The sequence below is a fragment of the Epargyreus clarus genome, unplaced genomic scaffold (genome assembly GCF_041222505.1).
Source record: "Epargyreus clarus isolate Ecla_fem2 unplaced genomic scaffold, WU_Ecla_fem_2.2 ptg000005l, whole genome shotgun sequence".
Lineage (NCBI taxonomy): Eukaryota > Metazoa > Arthropoda > Insecta > Lepidoptera > Hesperiidae > Epargyreus > Epargyreus clarus.
This window is the reverse complement of record NW_027332213.1, coordinates 8482318-8505382: the sequence shown is the minus strand read 5'-3', so window position 1 is coordinate 8505382 and position 23065 is coordinate 8482318. Positions and strand designations below refer to the sequence as shown.

Below are 23065 nucleotides of genomic sequence, written 5' to 3'. Positions count from 1 at the left end.
TTTTAAGAAATTATGAGATACAATTTCATTTATTGCGTAGTCTTATTCATCTGAAAGTTTTGGTATAAAATTGGTGCATCTAAAAACATTAATCTATTACAATCCCACTGCTATACGAATCTTGAGTCAAGAATTCTAATGTAGATAATTACGTAAGTACTTTAAAAGAGCTATCAATTACAATTCTAGAAATGTCTACCACGATATGATATTGAATGGCAGAATCCAATAAGTTTCAAGGCTTCAAGTTAGCGGTACATGGTTATATAAGCCTACGGAAGTTACCATTGCGGATCCCCTGCCTTTTGAGGCAACGTTGCCTATTGTTTAGAGATCGCAGCTTATAAATATACAATGAAGTAAATTCGTCCTTCAAATATATTTATTAGCCAAGCATCGTAATAAAATCTAACTAAATCTGATAGTTAAGCGCGAATATTCTATTTGAATCATCCATATTTATTATTTATGCATTCAAGTTCTAGAAATTGCATGATACGAAGAACGTTTTAAGTTCGATGCCAATTGCATTTGAGACATGCAATAGGATATCTGTTTTCAATCTAGACGATAAATGTTTAAGCACTGGCATTGCTCAAAGTATGAATATGTAGGCACCTTAGTGGAAATATAAGAGTAACATTCAAGTTTTCAATCAATATGTTCCGACCGAAACAAAACATTAGTTATTACAATATATTCGAAAATTAAAAATGTACTTATACTTAGATTATTTTATGTTCTATTATTAAAATCATAAGTGTATTAAATGAAGGTTTACATAACCGTTATTTAAAAAATAAAATATGTGTTAGCCTACTCAAGCTTGAAACTGAAAAATTTCTATCAGCAAGAAAAAATTGAAAAGATTTTGATTTAAGCAAAATATTTATCAACAAAATTAACAACAAACCTTAATAAATACATACCTGATGGAGTAACAGGGCTTTCAGCGTTGCTAAGTAGCTCCCACTTGAGCTGTAGCCGGCGGAATTTGCCGCCCGAGTTGTTGCTGCCGTTGCCCGTGTTGCCGCTCGCCGCGCTGTTTGCCGACCCCGGCCGCCATTGCTCGTCGCCACTACACTCCAGCTATAATACAAACGCTATTGTAACCGACCATCATAATAACTACATGTAGGATCATATAATGATATTCACGATTCCTAAACACGTATGTAGTCAGTCGTAAAGGTCGCCGAATGTACGAGTTGAGTCGTTATTAGTTTCATTGTTATTTAATTATATCTTTTAAATTGTGTGTATGTAAAGTTTTTTTACCCTGCGCTCTCACGTCAGGTAGAGTTTAAATGAAAAAAAAAAGATGGTTGAAAGGACACTCATTGATGATAAATTACGTATTAGGTATATTTGTATAATTAAATATATTTTGAATAATGTTTTTGTTACACTACGTTTGCCATCTTTGTATAGGGAAAGGCATATTTTTCAATATTTGATATATTATTTACATATACTACTAAGAGGTTTCATAAATACAGTAAAATAATAAAAAATCTATAAACGTCTAAATGAAACAAGAATATTATATTTTTAAATACCTGTAATAAATTGAATATTTTATTATAGATACATGTATACATCAATCATAAAGGACTTTCTCATATTTTTTTCCAGTGCATGCATGAAATTCCTGACAACAAAAAGTAGGTAAAACAATAAAATCGAACTACACAATCGTACATCCATAATGCCTACATTGCCGATGTCCTATTTACTGGGTGTGTATTGTATTTTCCAGTTGGGAATATTCCCAGAAATTATAGTACTGAATACGTAAACAGCCGGCAGTGGGTATGCGTCATTACTGGACTGATGGAATATCATGTACACGAACCACAAGACTTGTCAGCCTGTGGTCGCGTGTTTTCTTTGATGAAATAATACATACATAAGTACATAAAAACAAAATATTCTATACGTACATAAACAACAATCTTATGTAATGATTTGGTAATGAAAATGAAAACAAAATGGTGACGAAACAAATGATGGTGCACACATGTTAACATGAAACCACACGAAAACAAATCTAAAACAAACTAAGCTGAACGAAAAAAAATGCCGGAAGCGTTTGCCAACAACGACAGTGGAATAAAGAAATTGACAAAACAAAACAAGCCGCTACACGAAGCACATTCAATTTCCACACAAGGGCCCCGAGTTACCTTTAGTTCATTGCCGGCAGGTTTAGCGGGTTTGTTATTCTCTAAGCTATCTGTGTAATCGTCACTGTCGTCAAAGACTAAACGATCGAAAGCTTGCATGAGCTTCGAGCCCAGTTGGACGCCCGACCATCTCCTGTTCGTCTCTAATTCTATCCGACTGTTATTCGGACATATGTCGTAACCGATGGGGCTCGGGTTAACACACGACCGAGGCCTGTTCTTTTCCAGAGTAGTTTTAACGTTGGCCGAGTCGTTCAGCAGGTCGGGAGTCGAAGGTTCTTTATTTTTGGGCTCCTTGTGTCTCATTATGACGCTGGTTTGGCAATCGTCGCTGGACAGGCCGCTCGACTGCATCGAACGGACCAACTTCAGGAGGTTCCGCTGGTTGAGTGTTAGTGGCGGAGTGTTAATCGAGGTGGGCTGTTAAATACATGAAAGTTGTTTAACATCATGCAACATGCCATTCAGCGTTAGTAAAATGTAAATAGAAGAACGCCCTTGAGTTTCGCCTGTCGGTAGATACAGATCGTTCGATTGTGCCGTTATTTGCATTTTATGAAAGCTGTGCACGAAAGTAAACGCTTTTGTCTTTGTTCGCTGTGATATGTGGTTCCAAAGCACATGCAATAAACAATAAAATGCAAATAAAGCGACGTTTGCTTAGATTTGAGGCGATAGTCAGTATGTAGTAACGTGATATCGAGGCTCGAGCGGCATGTATGTAGTTTTTGTCATATCAAATATATTTACGAGTTAAATGATTTGTTAGTTTGTCACAAAGGTCAACATACCCGACTGGCAGCTCGCATGTCGCTCTCGATTCTCTTGAAGCTTCTGTGCAGTTCTCGCATTTCAAACATAAGGTCCAGAGAGAAGGGCAATAGTCTCAACGGCTCGAGACTGGCTAGTAACGTATCCAAGAGGGCTCTACACCGCGGTTCGCCGATGCAACCCGCCAGTATGAGGGAATCAGGTCCATAGTGTTTCTCCAGAATAGATTCCCTTGTTCTCACATACGAGACCCATGCATCGACGGATTGCGCGCTGTGTACAAATGACAAGGTATAAAATCAAATAACTGCTTTAAATTTTCATTTAACGATTTTGCATTGAAATTCGAAAACTGATTATTAAAAAAAATGCTCTTGTGCACAAAATGAGGGGTTGTTTATAATAATACATCCCAATTGAATTGAATTTGCCCAATACTTAACTTCCAAGACATCTCAATTAATTATAGGTACTACTTTACTATGTTAGTATAATATTGTCAAGATTTACAAATATAATATAGTCGATTAGTTGTAATTAAAAAGTATACTCACTTTAGAAGGCCCAAAATAAATGCGTTAAACTTGACCAGTCCTTCCGTAACTGCGTCTTCACTGTTTATTCTCAGTACCAGCTCGTTAAGAGATTTTGTTATAGGGCCTGAAACAGTTTACCGTATAAACATATGCAGCAAGGGAACACTTCTCAGAAATGTCTCGACAAGTGCACAGTACGCATACTGTTAACATAAACGGCCATTAAAATGATAAGGCCGCGATTTGTGTACGACTTTACATCATGATATTTGTATGATGTTAGAGATGTAAATGGTTTGAAAGTTGACATTTGTAACTAATAGAAAATAAGCCAGCAATCCTATGAAGTTTTGCCCTAGATTCATTGGTAATTCATGAGGCGAAATTATAATATAGTAAGTTCGAATACTTCGTATTTGTACCTTTTTCTACGACCCTACACCACTACCACACCCTTCAAACTAGAACACAACATCATTGCATCGCTTTTATGGACCAAATATAAGTATTGCGATAATGTTGTGGCAGCCGAATCCTGTATATTTCTAATAGGTACATATAATTGAACGAGTTAAATACGGATGTTTCCCCCACCTCTTTGAACGCTAGACGGGATATAAATAGTACTATGTTTCATTGAAAACCCTATTATTAGTATTGCTATATAAAGCAGTGTACTAAGTCTGTTACATAAAATTAATTTTCAAGTATCATACCTTGTCTAGCTGTTGCTTCTACCATTTGCCAAACGGAATTGTTGACAGATCCAAAGGAAGTTTCGATACTCTCTTTCAGGCCATCCCTGAATATCGCATATAAAGCTGGACATAACGCGTTTAGCGCTATTTTGGCGCAAGCTGGCGACTGTTTTGAATCGCCCAAGAATGCTAGTTCAGCCTGATCCGTTGCAGGCGAAAAGTGCTGGATTAACATTTCCACAGCATCCGTCACGTTTGAGACTAGAGCTAAACATATAAAACAACATTAATATTTCGTATTATACGCTGTTTTGTATTCAACGAAATATAACAAGAGTACATACCCCTTTTCTGTGATACATCAATCAGATCATATTTTGCTCTTCCTTCATGTAGCGTAGGAGTTCCGAATTCATCCGGACTCACTTCTCCTTCTTCGCAGATAGGTATTTCTGCTAAATTCTTGGCCTACAAGGGAAAATGTTAATAGTGATGGGTAATTTTAGTTATAAAACAAACATAGCAAAGGATGTCATTAATAATGGCGCATGAAAAAATAAACAAAAAGAGAATCACGAAACATGTGCTACAAAAAAATAAAAACTGCGCTGTGGGAACAGATAGCTTTAAAATAAGCGTAGGTAGGAGTGAAGGTCAGTACATAGGAAAATAAAATATAAATGAAAAACCAAGGATACTCACAGAAATCAACGGGCAATGTGATGCGAGGGAGAGCAAGGAAGGAAAGAGATACCATTACCTGATAGTGTCTTTGTGCGATCACCGCAGAAATGTTAGGTGAGTTAGGTGGAGTTGCAAGACTGACTACCTTAAGCTCTTCCATAGCTTTCACTTGCGCCCCCTGGCACTCGGTTTTACCTTCTGACTTTTGCGCAAAACTCACAGATTTCTTGCTATTACAACTACTAGCGCTAGAATCTGTAGATTTTTGATTCTCTTCCTGAGAACGTTTCATTTGGAGAAACTTGGTAACCTGACTTCTTACCTTTTGAACTTGATTTTGATCCCATTCGTCCATATTTTGGCAGTTGAATCCGCTCTGTTTTAAGAATTCTTCTAACTGTTGCAAGTCTGCGCTACTAATAAGAGCCCCTGGGGGCGGAAAATCAATATATTCCATTTTCTTGGTTCTTGGTTTCGGTAAAGGAGGTGTGTGCGGCCTGTGGAATTTGATTTCATTTGATTTTCCTGACTCAAGACTACTTTCTGTGCCAACACCTTCGTCTTGGTAATATTCGTTGTATTCAGCGTCTTTTTCGGCAGCGTCTAAGAATTGTTGGGATAATCTTTTAGCTGCTAAATCATTATTCTTTCTATAATCGAGATTTTGGTTTTGTAGATAATATGGTTCTTGTAAAGATCTTCTTTTCGTTTTATGTTCTACAGCAGCAGTAGCGCAAACAATTGGATCTTGTATAAACTCATCCATTTCAAACATACTATAACGTTTTGTATGACTAGTAGACTTGCGAGTTTTATCCACGGATTTACGTAATATACTCTTTGGTAATGGAGGTCTCGGAGGTGCTAACTCTCCTTGTTTGACCATTCGATTCTGATCGGCCAACGATAATGATCGCTTCGGTATAGTAGGAATAATTCGTAGTCCGTCATTATTGACGCAGCTAGCCTCTGAGCTTGTTGCACTGTCGTAGCGGTATACAAACAATGGATTGAAGTTTCCAGCTGGAGCGGGACTATTCTGTGCAGAAGAATCCGTTAACATTGTAGAGGAACCGCGATAGCCTGATGAAGGTTGAGTAGCTGTACTTGAGCTGGATGATACAGCAGTATTATTTCCGACCAAATTATTGCAGTCGCAACTCATTGGCCTGTTCTTTGATTTACATGAAGGTGATGAATTGCAGTATTTATCGCTACATTTAGATACACCTTCTTTTTCTTTTATTTGCGCCAGTTCTGGCAATTCTGATAATAGCTGCTTGCATTCGAGAGGTAGTAAGAAGTTAAGAGAGTCCCAGTCTTTTATATGACTTAAACCTTTTTTCTTTAATATCTCCACATCGTTGCACGAAAACGGCCTTTTCCCTTTAACTTGCATTCGGGTCTTCTTGCTTTCATTCGATTTAGGAGAAATGTTTACTTTCAACGGGTTTAAGTAAATATTTGGTCTACCATTTAAGAAACTGATGTCTGGTAGTGTATAGTTTGGATAGAGCACAAAAACGGGCTTCTCACAATCTCCCTCCTTTAGTTTTTCTAAGAATGACGGCTCCACTACTTTTAGAAGTTCTCGTTCATGAGAAATTGTTGATACCTGGATATTCGACGTTTGCATACTTTTATCCAATGTATCAGCTTCTAGATGCGTAGATGTAGACTTATGATCGCAAGATTCCCTTAAAGGTATTTTGTTCATTCTTGTGATTTGTGTGCCATCGGACTCAGAACAGCTTGAAATGCTTACACTTGTAGCTGATGATTGCGATGAACATGATTTCCTACTCCTTGTTTTGCATGGACTGTTATTACTGCTCATATTAGCCCTTTTTATGTGTGGTTTGTTAACAACAGCGTACAAATTTGTGTCACTGCCACTTAATTTGGCTCCTTCGAGGTTCTCTTCTTCTTCAATGACTTCATCGTATACTCTATTGTACGGATTAACTGATCGAATTTCATCGTAGATAACTGATGTATTTTCTTCAGTGTCACATGGCAATTCAGCTTGTGGTCGATCAGCTGAAACTGATTTTAAATCTGCGAGTTTTTGCTCTCCCATAGATTCTCCACTATCACCCCCTGAACTTGAGGGCCAGCATTCCGATCGATCTAACTGATCCATTCCAACAATTCCATCGTTGCTTATGCTTTTTTGCTTCATGAATAGTTTTACCAAATTGAATGATTGCTTTGGTTGACTTTTATCTGAGGATGTTTGATTTTCAGTAGAAGAAGTACTCATAGGTTCTGAATGTTGACTACCGAGAGTCGATCGATTTTGTGAGACATCGTATACTTTCATACACGTTGAATTACCAGTTAGTTTATGGTTCGCGGTAAAAGAGTCAACCTAAAAAGAGAAATTTATTATAATCATGTATCTTATAAGTACATAGAAACAATGGAATTTTAAATGGTTAATTAATACGAACCGTTGAATTGCTGAGCGCTGCAGAATTGATAGAACTACTCATGAGTTTTCTTCGATATAAATTAGGCAAACTTTGGCTTTTAATTACGGAACTATTCATTTCACTTGTGACATCAGTCGATTCGTTTGAGTCTTCATTGTTATTTCCGGATGGGTGCCTAAAAGAAAGGAAAGTGATTATTAGTATATTAGTGTTCCGTCATACCTATGGAAAATAATGTTTTAATAATAAATTTATAATTACCTCCTTAAAGGTGTTTCGCTACTTTGTTTCTTAAGCTTACTCCACGTAGTTAATCCTAAATCACTTCTAGCCATAGAGGTTGTTAGCTTATTTGTTAATTTCTTACATCTTTCTAGTAATTCTAAATTCCTGCGCGTTCTTTCATCACTATCTAATGCTACTAAATTATCCTTACCCAGTTTGTCTGAAAAAAGATTACAATATTAGCTTCGAGATTATCATGAATAGGTTAATTATGAATCATCGCAACGAAATCGGCAAACATTATATCATCTGCCATTAATAATTTTACTTCAAAGCTTATCAGTAATCTCGTTTTGTCATTACCATGTTTTGGATTGACGGCAGGTTCAGCGCACTCACTGTCCTCGGAGTAAATGGTGAGACTGCCCTCGAAGGCGATGGTGTAGTTATCTTTATTGGCCTGGCATGTTAGTATTAGGTCCTGCTCCGTAGGCAATTCACAATCTAAACTGTCCACACTAAAGTGAACGCCATGCGCACCTTCCTTTACCGGAGAGAATAGAAGCTCCGATTTGCATATCGACATAGTGTTGATCGAACCGACGGATTCTTCACCCTAAAGAGAGTAAACATAATTACTTAATGACTATCAAATAACTGATTACTCATTACAAAAATGTTTACATTGATAATGAGTTTACAGTTCAAATTCAGTGATATCAGGAGCAGAGTTGTCTCATGAGTGTTTCGGTGGTGTTAAATTAGAGCATTGTACGTGTGGGACGTGGGTAGCGGACAGTATGTGCGCTTGCGCTTGTAGTGGTTGCCGGAAGATTTCGAAACGCTTCAAGCGTTAGTTGGAATATAAACATTTGCACCGTGCACGAATTATTCTCGGTGCGTTAGATTCGTAACTAAAATAAGTAGCCGATGCATTTATATTACATAGAAAGCGGCATATGAATAGCGTTGCCATCTCACTTCATTACATTATTAGTTGTTACATACATTGTAATACAACTGAATAATAATGTTTTACATTGAATGCATCAATAGTCTACATAATATCATTCTACACTTCAGGGCATGACACATGCTGCGAAGCGGGCGTTATCAATTTAATTCCTTTTCCTGCTACAAATGAGGTCATAAATCAAACAGCGACACATCATAATGCCCCATTTGTCACCAGAAACAATTTTTGCCTCAATTTCTAAGTGTGGGTAGGATTTAAACGAGTGAGCCTAAAAGTGGGTACATTGAAACATATAAAAACTAACAACAATAAAGCAACGTGCACTGATGAGAGAAAACCTAGAAAATGTAAAAAGACTAATATGTACTTATTATTTATTAGTCTAAAAATTTCAGTATTAAAAAAATAACAGATACTGGTTGCATTGCCTTGCACATGACATAGTCATTAAGAATGTATTTTATACAATTTAAAACTTACTGAATAATATCCATTACAGGAATCCCAATCAAACTCTGTCACACCCATTTTTGATTATAACACTTTGCACCAGTGTCTCTAAATGTCCTCACTCAATCACCCTTCAACTCGATCCAATAAAAATGTTCGCGCTTCAATGTTACAACTACCACCTAAATATTGTATATCGTCCGGTAGTAACATTATCTAACACACACACAATTAATTAGGAGAGCTTGTATTGATCCCGGAATGACCTTATTTAAAAAGTTACATGTGATTAACTTCATTGCAACGAAACACACGACGCTGTGACTTCAGTCCCGACGCCCAGGGCGCTACTGGGGCAGCGAGGATATTAATTTTAATATTAGCCACTGCCTATGACTCTCAAACTTTATTACAGTATAGTAAAATAATACGCGCGTTACTACAATACACAGTTTCTACTTCTTTTCGATACGAAAGTCCGTCCCCGACTGTTATCAACTCGCAACTGGGCGTTAGGAAATCAAACCTCAAGGGGGCCAATGAGTGCAAGCCTAATTAACATAATTACAAACACAAACAAACTCTAATGATGCGTTAATCAGTTATTAATTTCAAGGCTTCTGAGAATGCTATCAGTAAAGATCGTTAACTTTTCACGTTGAAGGAAGATTAAAATGCTTGTTATGTTTAAAAGTAGTACAGTTTGAGAACAAGTGACAAATTGAGTAGACTTCATTGGCAACACACACATGGTTGCCGTATGTGCACGTCCACACATAGGGGCGTGAAATAAATATAGCGCACTCACACATACTCAATGCGCAGAGGGAATGACTGTATGGACGGGGGAATAAAGAGCGTAGTTAAACCGATTGACGCAATTCGGCGTGAACGTTTACACACACATTGACGATGGTCTTATTTTATCTTTACTACTCGCACATCCCGTGGGACCAACGTACTATGGGGCCAGTGTATAGGAAGACTAGTTGTGAATGCGAGCCAAGTACTTCGGACTTTCCATCTATTTGTATATGCGAGTCTACGATCTGACTCCTCCCGGGACGTTACGCGGAACTAATAATAATACACTTACGCTAAATATTATATGAAACTGGACTATTCTATGTACTTGCACTTATTATGTATTCCATTACTTGCATGTACTTACTATATATTTCTTTCGTTACCCTTACATTCACTTAATGATAAAATCTTAAATATTTTACTATAGAAAAATGACTATAATCTGATTAATACCTATGATATACCGGATAAATAGTTGTAGTCAAAAATCTATAACTATTTGTAATTCAAACATTGCTAACAAGTAAGACTATATTATAATCTATATTCTCGTATCTATATACTCGTATTACTACGAGAAATGATTGTCTAAAATAAATTGAAGCTATCGTCCTCACAAAGTATGCGCCCAAATTTTCTAATAAATAGTATTGAATAAAACAAAAAATAGAATTATGCCTATACATACGAAAAAGTTTAAGAAAAAGTACATAATAAATATAAAAAAAATTAGGTAACTCAGAAATCACTTTATAGAGAAGTCACATAGTATCAACGACATCTATCGTGATCTATGTGTAACGACATCGTAATAGTTCTTTGATTGAAAAATAGATGGCGTTAACCCGACAGAAGATGTAAAGACACACACTTAAAACAAAGTGAACTGTTAGATTAGTGTAAAACCATGTTAGTAAAAAAATGAATACGGTTTAATGATGAGTCATGATAGGTGTCTGTTGTAGCGTTAATAAATGCACAAATATTAAAATAATAAAACGTGAAATGATACACTGAGAGCAAAGCGAGGCGAACCTGAAAACTACTGTCGCCACTGATAGAACTGTCGAATCGAAACTTTTCCATGAGAGAGCTCGAGATGCTGGCGAACATCTCGCCTCGCGGGTTACACTGCAATACACCATGACATGAAACCATATCCACCAACAAATTAGTAGGAAACTGAAAAACAAACATAATATACGAGGGAGATAATATATGTAAAATACCAATGAATACAGTAATATAAAATACAAAATATATAAATTATAATAAGATGTTAGTTAAACCACCATAAATACAATGGGAGAATTGTGAGGATGTAGATAAAGATATGTGACGTAATAAACACTAATTGTTCCTTCAGTGTGAATATTTATCCATACCATAACCAAGACCCATGGATGAATGAGGAATTAGTAAAGAAATTGTTAGTAAGAAGTAAATACTAAAACATGTAGATATTTAAATATAGAAATTGTCTTAACGATTTATTGTCAATCTATTTGAAGTCGACATCATTCTTATACTAAGTTATAATTATCTAGTTGTGCCCTTATCTTTTAATCCCCGTCTTATTAAAAAGGTCTAATTCTTTATATTTGTTTAAATTACTCTCTAATTACTCGAGTTACCATTTTGTTTACGTTTACCTTCCTTCATTCTTAGAATTAAATAGTTACATCGTTCGATATTACAAGTAATAATGATGAGTAATTTTCTAGCATCGTATTTACAACCAAACGAAATTATATCTTTATCAAGAATTGTTTGTATGACTTTACAGTAATTCAACTTTACAGTTATTACCTAATTATAATCACATTTTTGGGAAACTTTAAAATTGTTTACGCCGCTATCTGAATTCGCCTTATCGAATACACGTCATAAAATCTTGTTGATAATAATTTTTACAATGATGTATAAAAAACATAGAAAGATACTTTTTAATTAAGGCGTATTATTTTGTCCACAATCTCGATCTGGTAAGTTTTTTTTGTAAAAGTCACTTTTACTTGATGTCGTTGTGTAGATGATGAAAATGTAGTAAATGTGTACTAAACAAAAAATACAGTAATATTTCTATAACTTGGTATTTGTGAAATTGCTGACAGATTTTCATTGAATAGAAAAACCTTCCTTACTTATTCATGAAAACTTAGTTATCATAATTTGTCACTCTTCTACACATCTACATTAGAAACTCAATGCAATTCACTTCGCAGCTCAATTTTCCCACTTTGATTTAATGACAGTACACATGGTGGTGGTACCTAAATATTTAAGAAATGCATACTGCAATCGTGTGTGACATACTTGCACCTATTGCATACGATTTACCATATGGCAAACCGCCACTGTCCGAAATGACCATAAAAGGGCAAACCTAAAGCAGCAAATAGGGTATGATTATAGTTCATTGGTCTGATTATACTTGTAATTGTACAGAAACAGATTGATACGAATCTGTCGTAAATTACCATTGAATTAAGGCTCAACAAGGTTGATAATTGAACAAACTAATTGTTTTTACGAACCTTGTCCACAAATCAGGCCTTTTATGGTCTTACCGTTACAGAGGAAATAAAAATGCTTGGTCTTAAAGCTGACACACTGAAGTTTTAATTGTTTTCGTGGCCTGGGATTATCTTTAAGTTGTAATAAACAATTGTTTACCGTCAGGTAAGAATTAAATTAATTATATTCATTTTCTGCGTTTAACGGATTTTACATAATACTTAAAACATGTTTTCTCTGCGAACCGTGTTTATATGACAATGTGTGACCTACTTTTGGATTATGTCGATAATATTATTTGATGGCAAGTGCTTCGTACTGCTTATAGGTTTCTCCTCTCGTTACGAAATTTAGATGTAGTAGTCTCTCTTTATGAAATTTAGAACGTCAGGAGCTATCTTAAACTTAAAATTATTAAACATGGTGGTGATGGAAGTACAACCACCTGCATATAGCAGTAGTACGTATGTAACTATAGTGTTGTATTTGAGTCTGAAGGGTTTGTCAGGTCATTCCTTACTGTATAATGCCATAGTATAAAAATAATTAAAAATGTTCTAGTCCTATGGTTTGCAAAATGGTGTCTTTAAACTGAGATTATCATCCGCAGAATACAACGTTTCATGGTCACACTCCGATTTGTTATTGACGTAACATAAATAAATAATTGCTAACAAGTAGGTAACCCGTTATTTTGAAAATAAACAGTTTCTAATTGCCTATATTGAATGATTGCTCTTAATCGTCCTACTCTTAGCGAAGGATTGAAACGATAAATGCCATTTAACAATTTGATTGACGATTCAATTATGTCGTCTCAGTTGAAATTACTTTTAGGAATTTTGTGATGTTGTGTGTAACATATTACAACAACAAATTGCCCAATAACATAATTGGGACCAAGAAATACTTACGTACCTGTATTTACATATTTATGTTACGTAATAACATATAATGAGACATGAATAACTGCTTATATTGATTACTACGAGAAGACTTTGTTTATGTAGCAGATGTGCCTAATATCGAATTCTGGAATATCAATTCAGATATAATAAATTAGATATATCACAGATATGGTGTATAAATAATATTTACAATATCACATGATTTCTGTAATCCGGTAAATGAATAAAATGTGTAACAATTTTTATGTTACAATATCGTTCAGAAATACAATAATTCAATAATGATATGATTCGAATAAAAATATTAGTGTAAGTATTATTTCTGTAAATTTGGAGTCTTCACATACAACCTTTATTTATTTGCACCACGATAATACGCACCCTATAAAACTGCTCCAAAATTAAAGAATATAGTACCGATGTATTATATTCTGTACCTACTAATACAATTCACTCAGTATTTTTACAGGTCTAATCAATTACAAAACAAACAACATTAACCAATATTTTCATTGTTGCAATATAGGTAGTAATAAACATTAGTAATAGGGCTCAAATGTACTGAATATAAAACTTAATTATTATACAGAGATAATGAAGGTCAACGTGTATTATTATTTAATAATTAACAAATGTTTGTAACATCTGTAAGTCAACAAATCATTTTTCGGCACGGAAACATAACGGATTCCCGTGGAGAGTTACGGAGCAAACTATTTGGCTCCGGCGATGACACATTAACTGGCAATTTTGTAACGATCCATGTCACAATATTAGAGCAGTCGACTGTAGGTTTAAATGATAGCTACTAATATTTTGTTCTAACCTTTTTCATACAAATAATAATTAGTAAAAATGGACTTAATGCTTTCGCTCCCAAGCAATGCAAATATATTTTATAAGCTTGTGACATTAAATAAACTATAATAATGTTTACGTTGATGAAATGGTATCCCTTTCTAAAACATTGCGAATCGTATACCCTATTGCGTCTTGACTTTAAGGGCACAGGGGCCCATGGGCCAGGGACCAATAAGACGGCCCTGCGTATTATATGCTATGATTATATTTCATGGAATAGTTTTTTAATATGGATGCATCAGTGAATTCTAATATTCACTGGAAAACCTACATTTATTTATCACAAATTATATTATTTTCCTTACTGCCTATAATATTTTTACTATTATATTGACATGCACATACATCTATATTTCTTCGAATTATATTACCAGAACTTGAGTCACCTATTTGTCAATTTGTAGGAATAGTGCTACCAACGAAACTTACGTCGTGCGTTCTATCATCAATGATGGTGTCGTGTGGCAAGTTGGCGGTCATCAGGAGAGCGTGGATGTCCTCTGTCTTGAAGCTCTCCATGTCAGCTTCGGCGAGGTTGGCGTCGAGGTCCCGGGCCAGGTCGTTGTACCGGGAGGTGAACTCGAAACGTGATGTGAGGTCGCTTATGCCCTTGTAAGACGCCGAGACAGAGGACAGGACTGAGGTGTGGTGGCACGAGCTGTCTCGGAAGATTGGACTGGAAAGAGATAAAAAGAAACGTTAATGATACTAATATTACAAATGCGAAAGTGTTCGTTTACTACGCTTTAACGCCTTAACACCAAATCGATTATCATGAAGACATAGAGTACCTATTATTCCGAAAAAAAGTACAGTTCCCGAGGTAATAGATAAAAACAATCTACACAACAATAATTGTCATCGACGTCTGACACATAAATTCCATAGAAAAGAGACAAGAATTCGTGATTAAATTATGAATCGTATTTATATCTAGTAGTTGACTACAGATAGGAATATAGTCTTCGTAAAACGAAAGGACAATAATTCATATAAAGAATATGAAACGCATAATGTTTGCGATTTGTAGTCTCTTTCAGACAAATATGGTAGAGATGTAAGATGGCGTTCAGAACTTGGCATGATGTATTGTTTAATTATTTTCTGTAACTGTACTCACGTGTTACATGTAAAAGCCAATGATGTTGTAAGTAAATATATTATTGAGAGTATGGGAAAAGTTTCTATAACGACAGACGTTGTATTGATGAGACTATTGACACTGCATACATTGAAATAATTGTATATTTTATAAACTGCTATGATATCATAGTATGTAATCGTAAACGTACGAACAAAAAACATAGGAGTGACCCTCTGAACATTTTGGGTACCGATTATTGTGAAAACCATAACTCTCATGAGGGTAAGGCAGATAAATCTAGTATCTATGTGAGGTCGTAATATTGTATGAAGGGAAAACGGAATAAGCGAGTATCGTCTTCGTAGGTATGCTAATAGGTACTGGCTTCAATGTAACTCTTACTACAATTAAGGGAACCTGGGAGCTCACTTCAATGTGGTTTGCTGGAGATGCTAGTATTGTGCAATAAATTTTATAGCATACATTTTTTGTTCGGGGAACCAGATATACCATAGTAGTTATTCGGTTGTTATTAACGCGTTCTTATGGTCGCATTCATATGGTTCATAGGATCTTTTTCACACTAGGATTTTTCCTAGTCATGGACCCCATGGACATATGCAAAGATGAATACACTAACATTCAAACCCCCATCTGGCCAATAATCGAACCCAGAATCCACTGCATCTCAGAATGGTGACCTTACGGCCGTTCGGTTCGTCAATTATACTGTTTATAGTGCACATGATGATGCTCACTTATAGTCGAGGAACCAGAGGTAGCCGGAGTTGTCGCAGTGCGCGTCGAGGTCATCGTGCGCCGAGTGCTGGGAGCCGGCGAGGCTGGTGTTGCTGTTGCAGTCCTCGTCCACGCCCGCGACGCCGGGGCTCGCCGCCTTCAGCCCCAGCCGTGGCGGTGGCCCTGGAATTAAGAAATATTCATGTTTAATCATTGTGTAAATAAAGGATAATTATGTAATATTATCAATATCGAATTACAAGGCATGTTTTCGGGAGTATTGTTATTACAAGAAATCTGACTAAATCCCTTTTGTAATTGTACGTTTTTTTTTATATTTTTGATCAAGCAATCGAGCATTAAGTCCCCCTGATGGTAAGTGGCAACGTACATGTTCAAATTATCCCCAGATAGAATTCAAGTTCAGTCTCAGGCCGGCTACAGATACACTAATGGCTAAGTTAAACGTTTCGTTATAACTGTGTCCATTACCACACTCTTCAAACCAGAAAACAAAAGCACTTAAAACTTTTATCAGTTTATTAAAATAAATAAAAAAGTATACTTTTGTAACTTCACACTTGCTTAACATTGCTACAAAAAATAAAATAAATGCTTAAAACATCTACAAGTATCATGTAGAATGTCTGTAGTCATAAAAGTTATATTTAGCGTAATGCATTTCCACGTATTTATTTTCAATTTTTGCATCCTTTTCAAATTGAAATATCTTAAATCTTAATTACTTTTGTAATGACTCTGGCAATTATTTTGATTACGCGTGCAGCAACTGTGACTATGCGTAGTGGAATAAATACAAAAAAAAATCATGTAGCGTGAATGTCAGCAAATACTGATTTACAGATACATACGAGTATAAATACCTATTCGTATCGTATGTTCTGTGGTATTATTTTGTGTGTTTCCCTTTACAACGGATGCTTAATCTCTTCCGTACTTTAAAATGGTTATATTAAAAGTTTCGTAACATCTTGAAGTAGACAATGAAAAGTGACACATGACATCCAGTGATGTGGTAACGAATGTTGCAAAATTTAATTGAAATGATAAGAAATCGAGTGACATCGATTCGTCATTTCTGTGTACAAGTAATTAATCATGATAAAAACGTAGATTCTAGGAACGGAGCAGATAACGAGGATAATTAAACTTTATTTTGCTTTGGGATTGCTGCAATAAAAAACCTAGTTAATGTAGAGCATTGCTTCTCAACCTGAGGGTCGTAACGCCTGAGGGGGCCGTATTTGTTATTTAGTTGTGTGTGCTAAAAAAATAAGCTTTACATAATGATCGGTTTACTTAAGGGATTGATTTTAATGTAATGTTAGAAAATAAAATATTATCATGTTGAAGAAATAACTTACGTTGAAAAAATGATGTAGTTTACGTTAGGTACATGAAAGTTAATTAGGTTTACATATTAAATGTGAAGATTGTTACATACTTATAGTGAAGGGGACGACTTCCTTCTTAACTTTTGACTTTTCGTGAGTCGCAACATAAAATAGTTGGGGAACAACGATATAGACTTATAGAGTATACCAATAACAAACATTAAAAGTACTAAGAAAATAAAACGCAGAAGCAACGCTGGTCCTCCCATACGGAGTGGGGCGTGGGTGGGCGAGTTGGACAACATGCCTTCTAGGGAATGTTGATGTTTCTCCGGATCGGCTTGAGGAAAACCACGCAATCTGCAACGCTCATGTTATCCTCTAACTAACCGAAATAGATTTAGCTTGCCGACTTTCATTTGTAGGTTTAGCTGTTCATAAGTATAATGAATGCTCATCATTAGGTATAGTTGAATCGAGTATGTAGTCTTTAAATATCAGTTTTATCTTACTAAACGCTTAAACCAAAGAACCGATTTTAGTGAACGAGAAATAAATTTGTAGTTACCTATATAGGCAAACGTTTTTATATCCTTATTTTTTTAATTAATCATGCGTCATTTTGTTTGTTTAGTACAACGCAATTACATAGAACTAAAAACTTCATAAGGTTCTAAATAATAAGTAAGTACCCAGTTCCTGAGCTGTAAAGTACGCAATAAAAACACACGTAAATACTAAAGTCAGGTATTTTAGAAAACAGTCTGGTTTGTTGCGTTCTATTGCAGACGGGTTTTGAAGAAATTATTTTATATAGATAGTATAGAAATACGATGCATTTATACGTATACATTTCTTAGAATAAGAAACAGAAAAAAACATCAATCAATCAATCTAGCTACAATAGCGAGATACAGTGAGACCTACAAAAAAATACAGATCGGATTCGTAGTTTAATTCTAAAGGCACGATTTACATTAATTTGGGTTCAATAATCGTCACAACGAAGGCTACTTTGAACTCCCGAGCGAGGCCGGTTAGGAAACTAAGCGTGACGCAAGCCTACCACGCTTCCACCTTCTGACTCACCATGATACACAACGAGAAACGGCTGCGAGACTGCCGATTGTTTTTGTTACGCGTTAAATCAAACTTGGTATGATAAGACTGGGTTCACATGGCTCTGTCTGCACGTTTTTGACGTATTCGTTCTAGAGCACACAAACAGCATCGTAAGTTCGTTTGCGCCCCTGGCAAAATGGAAGTTTGCGTTGAATAGATATCGACCTTTCTTCGATTCACCGAATTGGGGTACCTATTGGTAACACAGTTTATTTTTCTTAAGTGACCAAATGTGCCCCTTGAAGGTTATGACCCAGCCACCCGTCAGGTCAGCCCATAGAAGCTCCGCAAATTATTACTAGCGGTATGTTTTTAGCATTAGCATGGCAAAACTACAACGCGTAAAAATCGAATTTGTCAAAGATTATGAGTCTGCTGTCAAATCCCGTGCCTATTCGATCGGCGAGTTAACTATGAACGTTTTTTGCAGTAGGTATAAGATTATTCGTGCACAAAAATGTGCAGTTGATGATGTGTGGAATGTGAGCCGTGTCGTTATTTATAGTGATTCATGATTTTCCTATACTACGTACGCTGTTGTCTTTGGTCAGGTGAAGTCATTAGTCATTAGTTGGTGTGTGTTGTGTGTTAGTGTATATTAGACACGCCTATGTCCTTTCACATGCCAAACCTTGACATATTTTGAAAATATTTAATTAATAACATTGTCTGGACGCAATAATCGGATAAACGTCCTTATAGGGCAAGGGAAGTGTAATTTTCAGAATAAACTTTTATTAAAAATGGTTTTCAATCACAATATATGAGATCCTTTCATATTTATATTTTTTTATTGTATGTAACAGATGTAGCTATGTAAGGCATGTAGGTAACTGTGAATTTTATTTTTCACAAACTTGTATCACGGTAGTTTAATTAAACACCCAGTTTCATATTCTAATCTGATTCTTATAAAAGCACAAACGAAAACTAACTGAAATTTAAATATCACATGTACGCTATATCACAGTATGTACCTATAAAGAGACAAGCGTGTGTTATATATTACTAAATTCCATACAATGTTTAGTAGTCGTATAGCAACATGGAAATAAAACTGTAGTCCTGATAGCGTGATATTGCATTCCAGCGCCGTTGGCAGGCAGACGCCATCCTGCTGTGGGCGGACACGCTGCATTAGTTCATTTCTTCAATTTATTCGCTTGAAATACACGGAACGCTTGCTACCTACACGCTACAAGATTTTGAACATATTTTGCTACCATCGTTCTTGTTTATTCAGCACTGTTTTGTACCATATATAATTTTTTACCATAGATAAGTATAGATATCTCACCTTCTTATAATTTAAGGAAGCCACAAATGGCTGACACATACGTAAAATAGCTGACTGTTTTCCCATTACAGTTGGAGACTGTCATGGTGTAATTTACACGGAACAATGCCGACATGTGCAGTTAAGTGGTGCAAAAACAACACGAATTCGAACTAACAGTGCAGAGAAGTATCGTTTCATTCGTAAATACTTAAAAAACTACATTTTTCATATTTTTCAAACACGAAAATAGATGCCAGTGAATTTCAATTGTCAAAAGTCGTTACATTTTTTTGTTAGGGGTGAGTAATTTTTACTAATCTATGTTTTTACCTACAAATATTTGTAAAACTAAAATTATTGCCAATTAATTATTCATATCACGTATTACACTGGACTGGTGTATCTTCATCCTCATGTACTATTGTTTTTAAGTAAAATAATCTTCCTAAAAACATTGCCTGAAAAACTAACCTCCTAAACATCTTAACCTTAATCAGAACCTCAAAGTGGCTATAAAGAGCTACTCAGAAAAGCGAAGGCCAAATTTGATAGCTATTTGATTACAGCTGACTTAAGATATTTACTGTTAAGTACAAAAAATAGTTATGTAAGAAGGTTTAGAGTAAAAAGCGACATGGCATTCTGGACATGGTCCGCCATCGATTATAAAATCGAGGCCCTTTAGGAGGTCCGCTGTCATTTCGTTGTCGACGTCCCGCTTGGCAGATTTTTTAAAAAGGGCCCAATATAATCCAACAAGTCAAGCAAAAGACAGTCTTTATGCTTCAATGATAATCTTCATGCCTCATTATTCATAAAAATTGTGACGTAATCAAATCCGATTATGATGGCTAAGTAAGCATTTGTTGCAATCAATTTGATACACAGTTTACAAAACGAGTCGTATCAAAAAGTAATTACCTAAGAATAGTTTCAATTGTTTAGTTTTCGGTCTTAAAATCGTAAAATGCGTTTATTAACTGCACGCTATTAAAAAGATCATTAAAGAATGTAGGTCTTAGTTTTATATGTTAAACATTGCTATTTGTGTCAAAGATATTTCGAGTCAGACGCTCTATTTTTTCATTTGGAGAACAGTGTCATTTTCAAAGGAATTCACTCAGCACGAATATATTTAATTAAGAAAAACAGGTATCACATTTCATTATATTAAGTGGTAGTAGGTTTCATTATGGAAACGGAGTTAATGAGTGTAAAACGAGAAAACTGGCATAAAACGAGGTTTATCTTAATTGAAAGTTGACAAATCGATTCGCACTTAGTTTTTGCAACGGCTCACAAACAATGAGTTGCCAGTGAGATCGCCGAATGATTTGGCCGTGAGTACCGGATAGAGGTCGGTACTCTGTTGGCTGGCACGTACCGCACTCGACTCGGCCGCATAAATCAGATAGTAGATATGAAAATGTCTGGTTAGCATACGACAGAGAGAAATCATGGAAACGGTTACTGAAACCACTCTCCGTTGACAGCGTCATTGTGTTATGTAATTACGAAGTTTGTTAATACACTTGAAACATAAATAACAATGTTAGTCTAATGTTGGAATGTCGCCTTGTTGAACTTAATCGGGAGTCCGAAAATTTTAATTCTGGACCAGGCATTTCTCCTTTTTCAAATCTATGTGTTTATTAGAGATTTATTATCACTTTCTTAAAGAAAACTACAGGAAAACATCATAAGAAAAAGGACCGTGGACTATGGCCTAATCCTTCTCATTCTGAAAAAGGACTCGAGCCCAGTAACGAAAAAAAATGACAGTTTGATGATAATGTTAATGATGAAATACAAACACATCAATTCTTGCGTTATTCTAGTTAACTTGGTTTGCAACGTATTTATACAAAACTGGATGTGAGGCCGCAACGAGTCCTTTAATTGCGGAACAGCTTTTGTTATTTCCTGCTATACATAATATTTCTCGGGCGCTATAATCACTGTCCCGGATTACCTTCGCTCAGACGTTGATAAAGATCAGGCTCAACATATCACGGACACTGCACGAGACTGGCATTTCAGACAAACTTCATAAGGGTTTATTTACATACAGACATAGAGCGTATCAGGCGCGTGCTGTAGTAGACAAAAGTAGTATCCAATATATTGTGTATTAATGTAATTATATATATTATAAGGCAGCTCCGAATACACAGGCCGTACCTATCAAAATATTATATTGAAAAATATAATTGTGCCTGATATGACTACGTCGTCCATGTCTGGTACTTATAATGTCATAAATGTTATACACATTGGTATTAATATCTGCAAGTAGACATAAAATAATCATCGCCTAATACGCTATGCAATATGCATATAATATTTCTATATACCAAGCTACGTTAAAGACAACAAAACATATTGAGAATGGTATCCAATATAGCTACGTATTCCAATACAAGGTTGGCCAAACAACCTTTCACCACCCCCGCAGTTGTAGCCTCGTCTTCCCGTATTGGGCTGATATGACCACCGACATAAATACCGATTACTGACCGAATTAGATCTACTCAGCGTTCTCAGAATTTGCTATACCTACATAATGTGTTGCGTATCATAGGAAAAGATTCATGCACTTTAAATTTTGATAACCACCTTATCGTAATCGTTTAAGGGAAAATAATAGGATGTTAAAAAAGTGAAATCACGACAAATGCTATCGTCTATTTGTAATAACTTCAATTCTTACGATTGTAAAATACAAAATGAATGCACACCGGTTTAACAAGATTGAAGCTTCAAATAAACTATCATGATTTACTGTGTGGTTTGTCCATCAGTGGTCGTATTTTTAAACACCACAAAACTAATAAAACCCCTTACAACCACACCATCGGCAATCTTGTACTCACTCAATGAGTCATAAGAAAAACAAATGGTAAAAGCAGAGTCGACAATAAAAGAAAACGTGCAAGGCGCCGGATAATTTCTCCGCAACACGTCGCGAGTTCAAAATGGAAGAAAACCTGTTGTATAAATAGGCCCTCCTCCAGCGAATGCATGACCAATTCTCTAATTTTACAGCATCTTGACTGCCCACAAATCCGTATGAGAGATTGTATGACTGTCGAGACACCTAGAGTACCTACCTACGTCTGAATGCTTTTATTAAAAGCATTCTAAAATTAGCCGCTTCCAAGAAATTTTCATACATATATCAACAGGTATTTACATAATACTTTATATGAATATTCATACGTACGTCTTTGATGTTTATGTATGACATAATAAATCACGGCTTTCCATTTCGTTGATAATGGGCTTACGGATTTCCCTTAAGCATGAAATTATACAACGGTTACGTAATTAGCCCAAAATTAGAAACTACTCCAAATCATCATTATATACTTTACATAATAAAATTGTTCATTAGCAGACCGCTGTTTAAAAAAAGCGTATTAAAATAGAATTG

The 23065-nt window shown here is 35.6% G+C and overlaps 1 protein-coding gene across 8 annotated transcripts in view; it reads right to left on the bottom strand.

Annotated features, from left to right (window-relative positions):
* The window catches only part of LOC140742228 (uncharacterized), an 81469-nt gene that overhangs the window by 7787 nt on the left and 50617 nt on the right, over positions 1 to 23065 (bottom strand). For 3 of the 8 annotated variants that reach the window (XM_073073063.1, XM_073073062.1, XM_073073064.1), the window contains exons 3-15: positions 15897 to 16059; positions 14484 to 14730; positions 10804 to 10899; positions 7899 to 8151; positions 7572 to 7755; positions 7329 to 7485; positions 4952 to 7246; positions 4536 to 4659; positions 4210 to 4458; positions 3512 to 3617; positions 2978 to 3230; positions 2187 to 2606; positions 930 to 1089 (exon numbers count right to left, since the gene is read on the bottom strand). In XM_073073063.1, the coding sequence (XP_072929164.1) occupies positions 930 to 1089; positions 2187 to 2606; positions 2978 to 3230; positions 3512 to 3617; positions 4210 to 4458; positions 4536 to 4659; positions 4952 to 7246; positions 7329 to 7485; positions 7572 to 7755; positions 7899 to 8151; positions 10804 to 10899; positions 14484 to 14730; positions 15897 to 16059 (4707 nt within the window). Of the gene's footprint in view, positions 1 to 929; positions 1090 to 2186; positions 2607 to 2977; positions 3231 to 3511; positions 3618 to 4209; positions 4459 to 4535; positions 4660 to 4951; positions 7247 to 7328; positions 7486 to 7571; positions 7756 to 7898; positions 8152 to 8991; positions 9316 to 10803; positions 10900 to 14483; positions 14731 to 15896; positions 16060 to 23065 lie in introns of those variants that run through there. The other 5 variants (XM_073073065.1, XM_073073068.1, XM_073073069.1 and 2 more) reach the window with 4 other exon arrangements.